The sequence below is a fragment of the Telopea speciosissima genome, chromosome 4 (assembly GCF_018873765.1).
Source record: "Telopea speciosissima isolate NSW1024214 ecotype Mountain lineage chromosome 4, Tspe_v1, whole genome shotgun sequence".
Lineage (NCBI taxonomy): Eukaryota > Viridiplantae > Streptophyta > Magnoliopsida > Proteales > Proteaceae > Telopea > Telopea speciosissima.
In genome coordinates, this window is record NC_057919.1 from 4,043,696 (window position 1) to 4,060,555 (window position 16,860).

At 38.6% G+C, this 16,860-nt stretch overlaps 1 protein-coding gene across 1 annotated transcript; it reads right to left on the minus strand.

Moving 5' to 3' along the window:
- Positions 1-2,084: 2,084 nt before the first annotated feature.
- LOC122657826 (glycine-rich domain-containing protein 1-like) lies at positions 2,085-10,650 on the minus strand. The gene is made up of 8 exons (XM_043852617.1): positions 10,481-10,650; positions 9,663-9,780; positions 9,311-9,565; positions 8,283-8,738; positions 5,920-6,455; positions 4,015-4,213; positions 2,920-3,075; positions 2,085-2,666 (listed from the first exon to the last, which is right to left on the minus strand). Exons 1-8 carry the CDS (start codon positions 10,636-10,638, stop codon positions 2,226-2,228), a joined length of 2,319 nt encoding a protein of 772 aa, XP_043708552.1. The 5' UTR covers positions 10,639-10,650; the 3' UTR covers positions 2,085-2,225.
- Positions 10,651-16,860: the final 6,210 nt, after the last annotated feature.

Genomic DNA, 16,860 nt, shown 5'->3' on the forward strand with positions numbered 1-16,860 from the left:
CATTCCCAATTCCCATTGCATATTATGAATTGGAAATACCAAAGCAAGTAAGCAACCATGTGCTCCATTAAGTTACAGCATCAAGAGGACTTTCAATCGAAGGATTACAAGTCTAAAGTTCTACATTAATCATCATACCAGTGATACAAAAAATAGCAAATAATTTGTCCTGAGAAGCACATTTTATAAAGTGAGGAGGTTCTTCCATTGGCTCCTGCCTCCCTTTTCTGGAAGTTTTAGTATTACTATGAAACACCTACCCTCTGATTCAGTGACGAGAGCAGGTCTCACAATTAGATCTTGGAAGAAAACACCAGTGAGTGAGTGTGTGTGTGTGTGTGTGTTGTGCCGTCTGAGGCAGACCATCACTGGTTCAGTTCAAGCAGCTGCTTCATGTAGCAGGATAGGGTGGAAAATTTGCAGCAACAGTGCAAGTGTTGCGAAGTTCATGGGCTGCAAAAGAAATAAGTGTTGAAAGAATTAGGGGTTACTTGCTTCTGATTACTGAAATTTGGAAGTAAAGTTAGCCTTAAAGGAGAGGGTGTCCAAGTCTCTAAAAGCCTTCACAAGGAGCTTAGGCATATCCCTAAGTGCCTACGATTTTTGGGCTGGGGAAAAACAGGGTTATCATATTACTTCTTTAGCAAGTGCAAATTAAGCCCTTCCAAGAATATTGAATTCACCTTGCCATCTGACAACAGGAGCTCCACAAGGAGAGTAAGCATATTTCATGGTAAAGAACGGGAATAGCAAAGGATTATAAGTAGGTACGATCACTTGAACAACATAAAGGGCCAAATAGTGATGACAAGGTTTTGAAAACCAAACTAATAAGAAATATTTGATAGGCAAAAGTTTACTGGGTACAGTTGATGCGATTATTACATACAATTTTAGGAATCCAATTAAAGAAGTTGAAAATGTTGATTGGAATAATCTTGAACGCGGAGGGAGACATCATATACAATTTAGAAGAGGAGCAAAAAGAGTTTCGATGGGTTACGAACCATATACAAGAAAGCGCACACATCAAATGAGGAGAGATGGAAGTGAGGGGGAGTGTATTAGGTAGGCGGTCACGTGCCTACCGTTATCGCTAAAAAGTATTCGGGGCTGAGATCCTCCCAGGTTGACACCATCATGGTGAGAGCTGCTTAGTTGGTTGGGGTCATGTTCCATACTTTCATGTCATCTTGATCTAAGATCTTCATATATCAACTACTGTTTGACCATCTAGGGCTGAACTGAAGAATAAAAATGTGGGACAAAGTACCTAATAATTTTAGCTCCGGAGAAGGTTTTATTGGTTATTCAGAGATTTTTAAGAGTAAATCATACTGGCAGGTCAAAAAGGTTTAACTAGGTTTTCAGGGTTATAGAGGTTGTTCCTGAATGTAAGGCTAAGGTTGAAACAGTTACAAAAAGATGATTAATTAAGGGAGAGAACAGAGTCAAACAGATGAAAAATGCAGGTTCTACAAAAAAATTAAATTGTCCAGGCAAAGGTACTGGATGTTTCCACTTCTTATGATGGTTGCAGAATGGTCTGATAAGTGTTTTCTGAGTAGACATGTAAACGGTTAGGTGAATGGATGTAATTGCAGCCTACTCGGAATCAATCACAGCAACAAGAATGACTGAGAATACACACTCATTGGATCTAAATAAGAACAGATATACCACATAAAGGTTATGTATACAATAAATCATCTAACCATATTATTTGGGATATCACCAATTTTTGCAGGATACCCAGCAAAGCCTGAAGCATATGGCTGTTCCAACTATGTACTCTGCATATGAGGGTCTTAAAAATCCAATTAGATAGTTGTCTATTCCATATTGGATCAAAACAAGCTAACCAAGACCATCATTTTGAACTTTTGATGTCTTCTCGCATCAAATCCTGATGATGCAATAGATGTACTTTCATTTGGACAATTCATCCCATTGATTTCTATCCCTGCAACATGTGGATGTGGTTAACCTCATTTTGGGATCATCGGGTTCGGAACTACACTGGTTGGGATCCATCATCTATCATTCTTCTATATGGATCTGTTACAAGACAGCAACTTGTGAAGAGAAACTTATTAACATTATTTACTTATCAATATACATAAACTTGAGCCATCGCCACTGCCTCAGTTTACTCAGATGGGTGCCCAATAGCAGCCATCACAGCCTCATTTCGGTATATGCGAGCTCCAACAGCTACCACTGCTTCACTTCTGTTCCAACTTATCACTGCTACCCCCACCACAACCACCGCAGCCACCACATCCCCCATTCTTTAACACATTCTTGCACCCGCCACCACAACCCCCACACCCTCCACTGCCACCACAGCCACCACTCTTTGTCAGATTTCCACTTCCACCACTGCATCCGCCACACCCACTTCCACATCCTCCACAAGCGCCACCATTTTCTGGAACCACTGTACTACTTTTCTGAGCCTCCTCAACCTGCACTTCATTTACTGTGCCAGCCTTCTGGTCCATCTTACCTTCTTCCTTGCACACATCAACATCTTCAGATAACACAGCCACTGCCTTTATATTTTCTCTAGAGGCAAGAAAACCATCAGATCCCTCCTTTCTAAAAATGTCAGAAAGTATAAAAGCCAAGATAATCCCAGGCAACACAAACCACTCTTCATTGACCTGTTCAAATTTGTGGAGTAAGTTCAGCAATAATTTAATGAGAAAAGAGTAAAAATGGGCAAACACAGTGCATGAGGCTCCCGCCATTGCAGGGTCTGGGGAGGGCCATAATCTACGCAGCCTCACCCCCTTGTGGAGAGGCTATTTCCCAACTCGAACCCGCGACCAGTAGGTCTCAATGGAGCAACCTAACCATTGTGCCAAGGCCCGCCCTCTATAATTTCATGAGAAAGATTAAGCAAATAAAATTTACCTTTAGAATTCCAGACTTCAAGTTAATCATTGCAACTGCTTTGCCATAGGGATCTTCCAGAGAAAATTCAACTGCTGTCAAGAAGTCACGTTCATTTGTCTTCCTCTCGCAGCACTTGGATTCATATTCCAGCTTTCTACCAGAGAATAATTTCACCTGTATAAAGAATAGATAAAACCATGAGAAACAACTATGAGGTAAGCAATGAGTCATGCCCAGGACTCCCATTCATAAGATGGAATAATGGGGGGGGGGGGAGTTGGGAATCCAACCAACTACCATCCGTTGGACATGTTCCATCTCAACATCCGAAGGAATATGAATTATTTATCCCACAAGCTATATAAAAAGTCTGATCCCATTGCAGCTTAGAATTAAATAGGTGCCAGGAGCATTGACACAGACTCTCTCACACTCGCATACAAAAAACGAAAAGAAAAGAAAGCAGGAGAAGAATGGTAGCAACTCAAATTGTGAATGCTAATGTCCTTCACAAGCACTTAATATCTCACCACGGCTAGCACGCAGAGCAGCAGGACCAACCACCAAATGGGGTCCACTTACGCATTCTGTCTGCCAAAAGCAACAAGAAACTATTTGATTTGAATCCTTTTCATTTTGCAGTAGTTTTAGAGTTCCCACAGCTACCTCCCCCAATCCTAAATTCATATAATGAAAAACATCATAAAAATTGCATAATATTGCTGACCTTTAACATTGGAGAACTGAGAGGACCACCGGTATAGAGTTGCACTACTATGAAAAGAAATGGCTTTGGACAGAATGTGGAGCTAAATGTGTCATGTACATGTCAATCTAAATCTCAACCCTCTCAAATCTACCATTCACCTTTGAAAAATAGTCATGACTCAAATTTTGGATAAAAAACTCTGGGTGGGCTGCTTAGGATCACTAAATTCAATGAAATATCAAACCATTTTAACAGGTCCCTTAGATCCACCAATTGGCATTCCAGATTCCTGGACTTGGGGCCAAAGTCTTTGTTACATGAAAATGGAAACTGCAAATTTGTTTTCAACAATCCCCTAAAAAGACACAAGGAAACAACTAAGTATGGATAATGAAGATTCTTACCATGCGATTGCCTTTAAGCTCAAATAGATGATGATCTTCACTGGATGTCCTCTGAAGCTCAAAGGACCAACGAGAATCCATCAAAGACCATTTTGTTCCGACAGACTCTGCTAAAACATATGATTCCCCAGACCCTACCATGCCAATCAACTCTTTCATTGAGAAACAGTTGTTCATTGCCTCAATTTTCCTTGAATCCCTGACATGCATAGAATGCAAAGCCAATATAGTTCAGAAGGGAATAGCTCAATTAACACAATATCTGGTGCAGAAATTAAATATAAAGTAGATGAACAACATTGAATCCATATATATCTCAAGTATTTCACTTGCAAATATATTTTAGTCTAGGGCTCCAAATTGCTGCAGCAAATCCAGGGCACTGATAACTTACCATGTGTCTCAAAAAGTCATAATGACCCACTTTCAATTCCAATCTAAGAGATTAACAAGATAAAACAAAAACAGCCTGAACAAAATTCCCCAACTAACAGATGGAGATTCTGGCAAAGGAACATGGAGATTCCACCGGAGGAAACTTGGTGCTGTATTTCTCACATTAGACCAATTCTTCTCAAATGAAGGTTCAGTTTTAATTGAAACTAAGAATTGCTAATGATTTAGCTTATTACTTGGCAAAACAAGGGGTAGTTTGTTCAAGGCTATGTTATGGGAATACCATTCCCTTTGAGACCGTTAACTCTTATATCTACCATATTATTTTGGGACTTAGCATAGACCTTTGTATTGACACTTATGCCTGAGGGTTTAATGTTGCTGTTGCAGTATTGAGCTGTACTATTACTTATTAACAATAAGTTGTTAACTATACTTAAGAAAGAACTACACCACTATGTCTTGTCTGTACGTTCTTTTAAATGGTCTAAAATAAAATTCCAATCTTGCTCCAAAAGACAAAGCTTAGAACAGATGGCTAAAAATTGTCTGGTCATGCTCCCCCTTCTCCACCCCACCCCCCCCCCCCAAAAAAAAAAAAACAACAAAAAAAAGAAAAGAAAAAGTATGCATTCTTTTAGATAGAAAGCATCCATCTGTTGGTCCAGAATCTCCTGGTCCTCTGAACTTGGAAGCATGGCTAGTAACAGGGGCCACAGCCTATCTGTGGTCCTCCAGCCGAAACCCAAGATTCTCCTTCCACATATGTTATATCACTTGACAAAGATCCACCTCACAGATATCAAAAAAACATATAGTCAACAAACTCAACGATGATAGACCACAAGGATAGTCATAGGAATTGTGTATGCATAAAGATTATAAGAATGTGGGGGCAGGGACCTCTTCTGGAGGGCTCAGGTTTCACATGCCAAAACAAAGTCTACTGAATGATCATATTATTCAGTGGCTAAAAAGATGCCCTACATTAAACAGTTTGAATCATAGAGATTAGGTCAAGTCCTGGATTGCAGACAAATTAAATGGGGTCAACAGAATGGTTTTGTGCCTCCCCAAAGCACATATATGTCATTGGTATACCGTCCTATGACCATCTGGTAAAACTCCCCCATTTTAGTATATGTAAATTAGTAAGTATTGGTATCATGGTGTAAGGCCATCCCGACCAAACTCTCTCTGAATTCCAAATGCAAATCAGACTTGCCTGGATGAATGAATGGAAATTTCAATCTATGCAAGAGGAATTGAGCACATGTTTAATGAAAAGAGCACATATATGAAGAGAAAAGAGGGCGGGCCTTGGTGCAACGGTAAGGTTGCTCCATTGTGACCAAGTGGTCACGGGTTCGAGTCTGGAAACAGCCTCCCCGCGAAAGCAGGGGTATAGCTGCATACATAATGACCCTCCCAAACCCCGCAGTGGCGGGAGCCTCGTGCACTGGGTACGCCCTTTTTTTATGAAGAGAAAAAGAGCACGTGTTTACACACCTCATCTGAATGTCAATGATGTCATTCCCAGCTTCATCCACAACACATGTCCAACTCTTAGCATGCTGGACCCTTCCTGGAAGCGGGAAGAAGCAGGAACTCATTGAGAATGGACGTGAACGGACCATGTGAAGCACATGAGGTGCTGTGACTGGAACAGTCAAAGAGACAGCAATACGCAGAGAGATTGGCTTGGAGTGAGTGCCAGAAATAGTCACCAACTCAAACCATGTATCCACTGACAGTCCAGAGGCTGGATCTAGCAGATCTCCTAGAGAGATTGAAGTCGTCCCCATGATTTTGGCTGTCCTTGATATGGGTAATTTGGAACCTGAATGGGACATAAGTTCAAAGAAAAGCTCCCCAGTAGGTTCGCACTGAAAAGCAGTAACATGCTTCTCCCCAGACTCGGAAGAAATATTCAGTCTTCTCCTAGCATTGAAGAAAATATCTGGCTGCTTCTTACTGAAAAAGACAAAGAAGCTACCCTTGTGCCCAGCAGGTAAGTTTCTCAGCCCCACAATCTCTAGAAAAACCTGAAAGAGAGAGGGACGTAACAAAAAATCTTAAGATTTATCATTAGCTGAGTGTAGTAACAGCCTTGAAGTTAATCATTTCAAGACAGATCCTGAATAAATAAAATAAAAAAGGTCATGTTTCCATACATTAAAAATGAAAAAACAAGATCAGAAAGGAAGGAAATAATAAAGGAAAAAGGAAACTAGTTAGTCAAATACTGACCAACATAAAAGAAACAAATGAATATTCCCCAGATTGCCGTCAGTATTGTAATCATAAGCTCTTAACTATAATTGCAATGACACTTAGAGTGTGACCATGGCTGTTAGTATATACAAACAATCCTAGCCATACAGGTGAATCCACCTAAAGGCAGGATGGACATGGAAATGGGTCCCACCAGGCAATCAGTGAAATAATGTTATGTTGAAGGAAAAAGTTTATCTGGTCGGCTAAAATAATTTCCATGTGTCATGTCAGATGAGCCCAAATATTGTGGACAGGTGTACCCCAAGGTCCCCATACTACATTTCAAGTTTCAGCTCAATTGGAGTTGGTCAAGAGGCAAAGGAAAAGAGAATGCCACCCGGTCGCGCCAGACACACTGCCCCTGCGCCCTGACACAGGGGAGTGCGAAACGACCGACGCACGTTCCAGGGGATGTGGTGGTCATTTCACTTGCCCCTGTGTGAGGGCGAAGGGACTATGTGTCTGGCGCGACCAAGTGGTGGGTATTTGACCAAATTTGAGTCAGAAATTTGATGCGTTGCCAATCCAAACATTTCCTTTTCTATCCACCGGTCAATATTGCCACATCATTCTGCCATGTGGCAGAATTAAATGGGACGTTAAGATAGCCTTATTAGGTTGGGGCATGAGGTGGCAATATCCCCATGGTTCTACAAAACCTTAGTTTCTGGCCAATCTGCAGATTCTTTTCAATCATCCAAAAACATATGAAAAAGAATTTTGCAAAACGTTAGTTTAAAAGATATCACAGAATCTTTTTTCTTTTCCTTGGATGAAACTATACAAGTTGGACATATTCAATGGGGGGGGGGAACTAGCCCCTACATTTGCACCGAGTGTATGAAAAATCTGTTTAATAGCGTTTTTGGCCTGTAAAAACCTCTAACTTTCTGATTTCCACCCTGTTAACTTTTAGACAAACAGAAAATAGATCAGAAACATCAAGCACTGCTCACAGGATTTAATCCAGATCATATATTGGACACTGACATAGAAAGGGTAAGCAAAATCAGAGAAGTACATCAATTTTCCAAAAGTGTGGTTCAAAAGCTGAACTAACAAACTCTCATGTCCTAATAAAATTTTTATAAAAGTAATTATTTTCCCCAGAATGCAATAATAGATTCAATCTACATTAGATTTGTCTTAGAGTAATCAAGAATGATTTATCGATATTCTTGTAGGTACTAAAGTGACAAGGACTATGCAAGAATTATTTGCAAACTCTACATAATGAATGATTTCAAGGTCACCACACAAATAGATAAAGCACATCTTCGGAAAGGATAATCCATTTCACAAAAGGGAATAGATAACATTCCCAGTGGCAATTTACTTCAACTTACAACCAAAATCCAAGAGGTTGCAGAACCCTGATATCATGGATTCATGGTTCATATATATCCAAAAACTTGGGATACTACAATTTAACAGCAATGAGGTAAAATTTCAGTGGTTTTGCCATTATTTTTACATTTTCTACATGCAAGTGCTCAGATGTTCCAATAGGCTGGCAAATGTATCAAAGTCAAATAAACAAAACGAAACATGATTCATTGAAAAGGCAAAAAGAGCTTCAGAGGGATCAGACCTACCTCAACAAATTTTGCCTTGGGAATCTGAACTACTTCCTGATAATAATTGGGTGGAACTACCTCCTTGCTAACAATATTTGATGGGAATGGAGTGACTGTGAGAGCACGTGGAGCACTTCCTCGGTACATTGCCCCTGCTCTCCAGTACCTCAAACCAAAAGTCTCTTCCCACTGTTTAGTTGTTTCAGAAAATCCTACATCCAATTTCTGCCCTTTGGTTCTGTCAGAGTCCACGTCATCATGCTCTAATACCTTGCCAAGTGCTTCAATCATGTTTTTACAGTAAGAAACAGGATGCAATTGGTGAGAGTGCCACATAAGGTCAACGTCATAAGTTGGAACACAGAATCGTCTGATGGATCTTTCTCTGTTTCTCTTGATCAGATGTAGAAACCCTTTGTATCTAGCCAGTGCTTTCTCAAGAAATATATCACTTTGCATAGTAGGTCTGGACACCTGCCATAATTTTTCATAACATTTTGACAAAAGATATGTGAGAGAAATGAAGTAACTGGAGCTCCCCATACATCTCCGGAAAATGAGCCATAGATACATGTTCAAAAAATATGAAAATGATAAAAGGTCTCTGATCTTTCCTGCAAATCCCATTGTCAATTCACTATTGCAAATGGGACAGAGGATCTCTCACTCTCTCTGAAGAGGATGAAAAGATAAGGCAATTCTGCTTGAATGGAAAATCCATGAAGATTTTAACTAAATAATTTTATGCCTCCAGCAATTTATTTAGTAGAGGTCATACTGTTTAAAGCCTTTTCCAGTGTCTATAAACTATTGTTCTGCTATATCTCTTCCATTGAAGTATTATATATTATTGATCACAAGAAAGTTCTATCCATCTTCATTTATATTGCCTCAAAAAATGTATATGTTAGAGCATAATCAAGATATGAACCGCAGTAATATGCCAAAAAGCATTTAATTTGATTTGTTTAGATCTTCGAAGGTCTTATAAAAGCGTATACTCATCAGCAAGTCAAGAAAAATATCAGGGACATCCTCATAATTACCTGGTAAAAGAAAGGACTCTGCCTTTTAACAGCTGAAACTAAGTCATATTTTATGCCTTCTGAATCTTCCAAAATTTTTTCTGGAATGTTCTCTGGAAAACAGTTGCTCATATCAAGCTCAAATGGCTCCCCTGGATACAGCCTGTTCCAGATTTCTTCGGTTTGCTTTTTGCAAGTCCCTCGGATAGTGGATACAATATTGCAGTTGTCAAGGATCCTCCCATTGAATTTTTCACAGTCTGCTTTGTACTGTATCTGAATACCAAAACAACAAAGCTCAGTAATCCCATTCCAGACAAATCAGCCACAAGAAGGAAGAGAAAAAAGAAAAAGGTTTTCGTCAAATGCATACAGGATTGAGCCTGTGACAGTGCCAAACCCATTCACAATCAAGAGGCACAACCAATTGGCCTTCTAAAGCCTGTGAGTCAGCATATTTTGCAACAAAGGGAAGCCAGTAGGTCTTATACCTGAAAATTATCACCTCTTAACAAATCAGAACAGATCATTGAGATGAAACAATAAAATTGCAATGGTAAGGGGAAAAAATCAGGGTATCAGGTTGACCAATGTGTGAGTAATCATACTCATGATCCTGTTGGAGTCAACAATTACTGAGGAATTTCCTTCCCATTTCATCCATTTTGTTATGAAAACTAGGATTGAACACTGGACATGAAGGAGTTAAATAGAAGGAACTGCTGCATCCAACTGATTCATAGTGTTTGACATATGCAAAGTTGTTTTTGTATGATTGATTCATTGACTTCAAAGGGACTCCACATTACACACATGGTTGATAATGTGCTATTATAAATTTATAGGCAACTGTTGCTGACTAGTTGGACTTGAGATTTTGGTTGGAAAGGACTGGAGGGACCAATTGACATTCGCATAAGTGGGCATTCATTAACATAGAAATGGATCAACAGTCCAATCCGTTCCATTCCTTTAAACAAAAATGTAACATGCTGGCAGTTTAGATCATATAATTTGACATTTTACTCACTGAAGATGCAGAAAGTAACAACTGCACAAAAATTATTGTTTAGCCCATGTGCAAAAATTCATTAAAGAAAGGATTAAATGAAAGACTCAACCATGAAGTGTCAACATATATAAACCACAGTTCAAGTAACTATGAGATAACTGGTTTAATTGCACGTCTACCTATAAATAGCCCGGTGAAGAACAGGGCCTTCATAGAGGCAGCGATTACGATCAACAGTTGCAAGAAACTGCAGTTGCTGTTTGGCTGCAGCCACAAGATCCTTGCTTATTACAATCTTCTGTGCTTCAAGCCACTCCAGTTCTTGTTCCTTGTCCATTTCTCAAAGTTCCTCCCTACGTCCAGTGAAATGCAAAAATTAAAAATAAAAATACATTAATACTCGTGAATAGGAACTGTCAGCAAAAATAGTCACACTTACTACATCCAGTAACAAAAGCTTTTTTCAAATTTGGATAATTGAAATCAAAGAAAAATTTCTTGTCTCGTCGCTATTTTGCGAGAAATGAGCAAGCACAGCTAGCCGTTCAAATAGCAGAAAGTTTGTTTTCACAATTTACAAAGACAGTACATCTTTCAAAAATTGGGCGATCACGTCAAAATCACAACATCCAACAAAGACCTAAATTCACTCTTTTCTTTTTAATCTAGGCTTAAAATCTACACGATCAAACTGAAAAATAATTTTATGCTTAAACACAATAAATGCGTCCAAGAATAGATAAATTTGCAGAATACGAAGCGAAAAAAAAAAAAATCTGTCAATGCGAGTTTACAAGACACAAAAAAAGAGTCTGTTTATCGATGTCATAAAACAATCTAATCAGATTTCCAAACAGAAATTCCGAAGGAATAACAATTAAGCAAAAACAGCTAGTTCTTCGACCCAAATCAGGGGATCAACGACGACAAAACTTGAATGAAGCCGATACTCAAATTCTCCAATTTCCGTAGCATAAAGCTTGAAACTATAAGAAATAGAGAGAATCGTTACCTGAGCAAGCACCCCCGTAAACACTATCTTCGATCAACTGCTACTTTTAGTCTCTCTATTCCTCCTCGGGCTTTGTGGTGAACGATTGTACTTCAGAAGGTGCAGTGGTACGACATGCCTTTACATAAAAGTATAAGCTTTTTAATGACGCATATATCCTCTTCAAGAACGAAAGAGAAAGAATAACTGCCCGGCCACCTTCGGATCACGACAATATATCGTCTACCCAAAAATAAGAAAAAAAAAAATCTCACCGACGACTAATATGGTAATTTCACCTCAGCTTCCATTCTTGAATATCCACCGCCTCCGGCCACCAAAATTTTGAAAAAACAAAAATTCAATTCAAATATCTGAGTTTTCTTTCCGTGGACGTCTCGTAACGTCGTGCGCGTTGAACTCTTCAGTTTTCTGCAGACCTCGCGAACAAACCTCTCTCTCCGTGTGTGAAGTGTGAACAAGACAACGTCGGTGACGGTATCGGTCACCACCGATATCCATATGGATAGATTCGATTGAACTGTATCGGATGTATCGTGTAATATCAATAATTTTTTTTTTTCCCAAAAAAGAACTCTATCGGGAGTGGAATTGTTTGGTCTATGCCCCGCACTCCCATGTATCTATCTCTCTCCTCCTCAAAACAAGTGGGTAGACTTGTAAGATCATATGGGGGATAGGGAAGGAGAGAGATAGACTCATCATGTCGGACAGAAATCTGCTTCCACTTTTTAAAAAACGTCCTACTATATTATATTCTAAGAGGGGAGCGAAGATGTGGATTAGGACGCTTGAACCCAAGACTTCTTGATAATAATTTTACACACCACAAGCTATCAATTGTACTAGACACTTGTTCACTTGATATCCGTATTGATCACAACCAACCAACTGAAAAGAGATTCCTAAACCAGAGGACCAAATTCAAATTTTATAACCTCATTTAGAGACATAGTCCATCTTGATTGTGGCAGCACTTGTGGGTTGATTAAGAATTTGATTGATAAATCATGGGCGAAGGTTTCATCCGAGCCCGTATGTTAATTCGGGTGAATGAGAATTCCCTGAATTGAATCTTATGATTGAGGGATTTAATTTTGATATTTCAGTGTCAATGGCAGACTTAAAATAAATGTAAGAGACGTGGTAAGGAAAGACATGCTTAACTCAAGCATTGTATCATATATAACTTCGAATTAAGATAATTGGAGAGCAAGAATCCATGTGACCGAGCCTAGTTAATTAGAATAAAACTATATTATTATTGTTACTGTATTTTTTATATTTCATCTTTCATGATGAAGAGTGAAATGTGAGAAGACATGCAATTTGGTTCCACTGTTTGTGTAGAAAACCTTTTCCCTAGGTCGATCGTCAGCGAAAGCAAATTTATTTTAAGAATCAAAATCTGTTGATATATCATAACAAATCAAAATGAAAAAACTTAGATTATCTGGTGTGGAATGGGACGGTTAAGTGTCGATCAGGAGGGGAGATCCTAGGATGCATTGAGAGGGGGAATTGAAAACATAAAGGAGTTTTACACTTGTTGCTGGGAAGCTCGCTAAGTTGTAAGTGTAAGGAGGATTCACGACTACAAAGAACTTCCGTCAAGTTACCACTAGGCTATCCGATTTTAGATGAAGAATAGGGATTACTCCTTCCGAGACATTGACTCTATTAACCCGATCTCATCCCTTCAAAAGGATCAATCCCACCATCTGTTGAGTTACAAACACGATTTGACAAGTGAACTTATATGCTTAATCAAAAATCTCCCAATGCCCAAGCACATTCTAACCTCTTTTTCTTACTTTTCTCGTTATCTTTTTTTTTCTTCTTTTCGTGATTTCTTGAATTCTTTGTTGATTTTTATCCACGTTCTTTTTTTTTTTTTTTTTTTCTTTCTCTAAAGCTTCTTACTTTGAATGAAATGTATTCGGATCTGGATCCTCTATTGCCTAACTGTCCGGTAGGATCGTGCTGCCCAGACACGATGCTGCGTGCAAAGACCGCCTTACCCTCATTCGGGTAAAGCATTTGGACAGGGGTAAGACGGTCTTTACGCACGATGCCATGTCTGGGCAGCTCGGTCCTGTCGGACAGATCGACAATGGAGGATCCAAATCCAATGCATTCTTTCTATATTGACTTTACCACAATTTGAATCCTCTACTGCCGAGCTGCCCATCAATATCATCATGGTAATGACTCGGCTAGGTGAGATAGCCGATCCTACGCCCCAAAGAAGAGAGAGAGAGAGATTATCATAGGCCAACCCATAGCCATGGAACAAATTTGTCAAGAGGAAAGTGGGAATCAGTCAATCAGATAATGGAAATCAATATTATTCAATTTGCTAACCCACCAAGTTTTGTTTGAAATAGGCTGCAATTACAACAAAAAATGTTAGATAATCATTTAAAAATTCGAATAAAAATGACTCATACCCAATCAAAACATCCCCAAGTGGCACAAAATTTAAATTATGAATTTATGATAAAGTAACAGGATTCCAGACACCAAACAACTTAGGAAATGACATGTCAATTGGGATAATTCTTATTCTTATTATTATTATTTTTTTGGTAGAAGGTGTCAGACCCTAGAACCGTTTCATTTATTAAATGATTCCACGATTAGGATTTGGTCTCTTTTAATAATAGGAGGATGGTTCATCAAAGTATGTCAACACTGAAACTCTAAATATATCTAATATTCCTAAGTATATAAATAACTTTCCAAACATACAAATAATTGAATATATATTCCTAAACATACAAATAATCAAATATTAAACCCTTGTTTTTTCATGATAATTACAACATAATTATTTACAAAAAAATATATATTACAACAGCACTCGTACACATTATAACTATTAACTATTATTTTTTTGATAAATTAACTATTAATTATTAACTATGATTAAATATACAGATTACATGGGTCATGGCGATTCTAGTTTCATCAGTTCATTGGTCTTCCTAGGTGTCATTATGCCTAGTGAAGTATAACATTTCACTATTTACCACTAGGTAGTACATGAGTTCCTTGTTTTTGGTAGAAGCAGTACATGAGTTTTTGATGAAAGTGTAACCACACTAACCACACACCAATCCCAAAAGGTTAACCGACTTTTAGGACCGTGAAATGACGGATATACACAACACACACCACACACCACACTCACACACCTGATGTGGGACTAAACCACATGAGTTCGTTCATGACTTCATGTGATAGAGATTCTATTACATAGAAATGAAAGTTTCTCAAACTTTAATTCAGAGTTTTAGTAAAATTACCAAAATACCATCGAATGGAGATGAATATAAAATACAAAATAGCATCTTTAATAATTTTAGTAGAGTTTTGGCAAAATTATCGAAATGCCATCAAATAGAGATGAATATAAAATACAAAACCACATCTTTAATAATTTTAGCAACTTCCTCTAATCAGTTTAAACTGAAATTGAACCAATAAGATGCTTGTATGATCTTCTATCACATGGATTAACTCATTTATTGCCACGTGGCAAATAATGAAACGTTATACTTCACTAGGCATAGTGATAGGAAAGAGTTTTATGTCCGGGAGTGTAGTCCCTACACATTGGTGCCGGAAACCAATGGGAACGCACAAGAAAGCATTAATAGGGATGGGGTTCTTACCTCTCAGGGGAGAGCGGGGCGGTCATTCTGTGCCATCATGTGTCTGGGCACGTAAAAGCCACACTCCCAACCATCCCTCTAAGAAATATGGGAAAAAGAACGTTGTGTGCGTGTGGTAGGCTGCCCTTGTGCCTAGACACCGGGGCATGCGAAATGACGGCTACATCCCCAAGAAATCCCGTCTTTTCATAGGGGCACGACGTTCATTTTGCCCGCCCCTGTGTCTATTGTATGGGCACAGGGACAACACAGTGCTACCCAGGTAGCATTCTTTATCCCAAGAAATATATACCAAACCAAATAAAATATTTAAAAAGAGGGTGATTTTCAATTACACCTAAAAAACTTCTGTAATAAAAAAGGGTGAAAGAACGCCCCAGTTGCGCATCACACGTTGTCCATGTGCCTAGACATAGGGGTGTACGTAATGACCACCGTATCCTTTGGAAAGATGGAAATAACTATGGGTATGACAGTCATTTTTTATGTCCCTGTGTTTAGGCGCAAGGGCGGTGTGCGCTTTGTGACCTGGCGGAGTTCTCTTTCCTTTCGTTGCAAAACTAAAAATCACCATCAGAGAGGGGTGGAAGGGTGGATTTTCATCTTCTCAAGCGTGGTGCACTGCCCAATTTACCTTTAAAGTTGATCTTTATCCTCTCCAATTCCCTACCCGGCCCGGCCTGGCCCAGTTCCCCAGTTCCTCTAACAGGGGGGCTAGAATGACCACCCTACCCCTGCCCGGGTGGGGTCCATGTTGGAAATATGTATCCATTAAACCCGAATTATTAAATTATTGAATTTAATTATTGTATTTTATTATTTTATTTAGGTTTATAAGAATGTTCCATAGGTCTTAACCTAAAACTGGTCTAAACTGAGAATGGGACTGGACATCACATTTATATAGTTTTCATATCACATGTCACGAGAAATGGTGATTTCGATGCATGGATGTGGCTATACGTCAAGAACGTGTATAGATATGAATCTTATATGTATATCATAGGTAGTGCTACAAGTTGTGTGAGATATATACTTAATTGCTACTCGATGGGCCTTTGACCTGAGAGATTCCATTTATTGCAGTGTGGTGTTACGGATTTTGGTAAGCCAATGGTTGATGTCTGATAAGACTATAAATCGGTACACTAGATTCATGATCCTGCATTGTAAGCAAAGAGGATTCTCAACATAGAATCCACTGCCTCTATGTGGGGAATATCCAAGAGAGAGAAAGTCAGTGATTGATCGGACAAAACTTTGGATCCAATGTTTATTCGAAAAGTTGGGAATTAATTTTCAATATAAAATTTATATATATATAATATATTGAATTTTGATTTTGAAGTTTTACGGCCGTCTGATCGTAATCACATATTTTCTCGATTAACGTACATGATGAATTGGGGAGTAATAGCATTAAAGTACATACCCTATAATTCGTTATGGGATATTAAGAAAGTAGAAGTGCTTGTGTGCAATAACAGAGTTTATTGGATACATGATATCACATGGGAAAAATTATATTTGTGGTTAAATATCTTTTTATATTATGACAAGAGATATTATAAGAATATCTCATGAACCATAAATTAGAAAGATTGTATCATTTTTGAGATTCTATGTCTTCAACTATAGTAGCAAATTAGAGTTACAAAAAATACAGATTCACTAGATCACCAAAATAGAAGATTTATAAAAAAAAACCAATATGGAAAGCAATTACTTGACCCAAGGGTCATTGGAAGTTATAAGGAGAGGATGAGAGAAGCTCTGAGATTTTTTGGTGGTTTCTCTCTCCCTCCCACGAATTTTGTTTCTCTCTCTCCCCTCTCTTGTGGTATTGGGTGCTAAGAGTGAGAATTGAGTT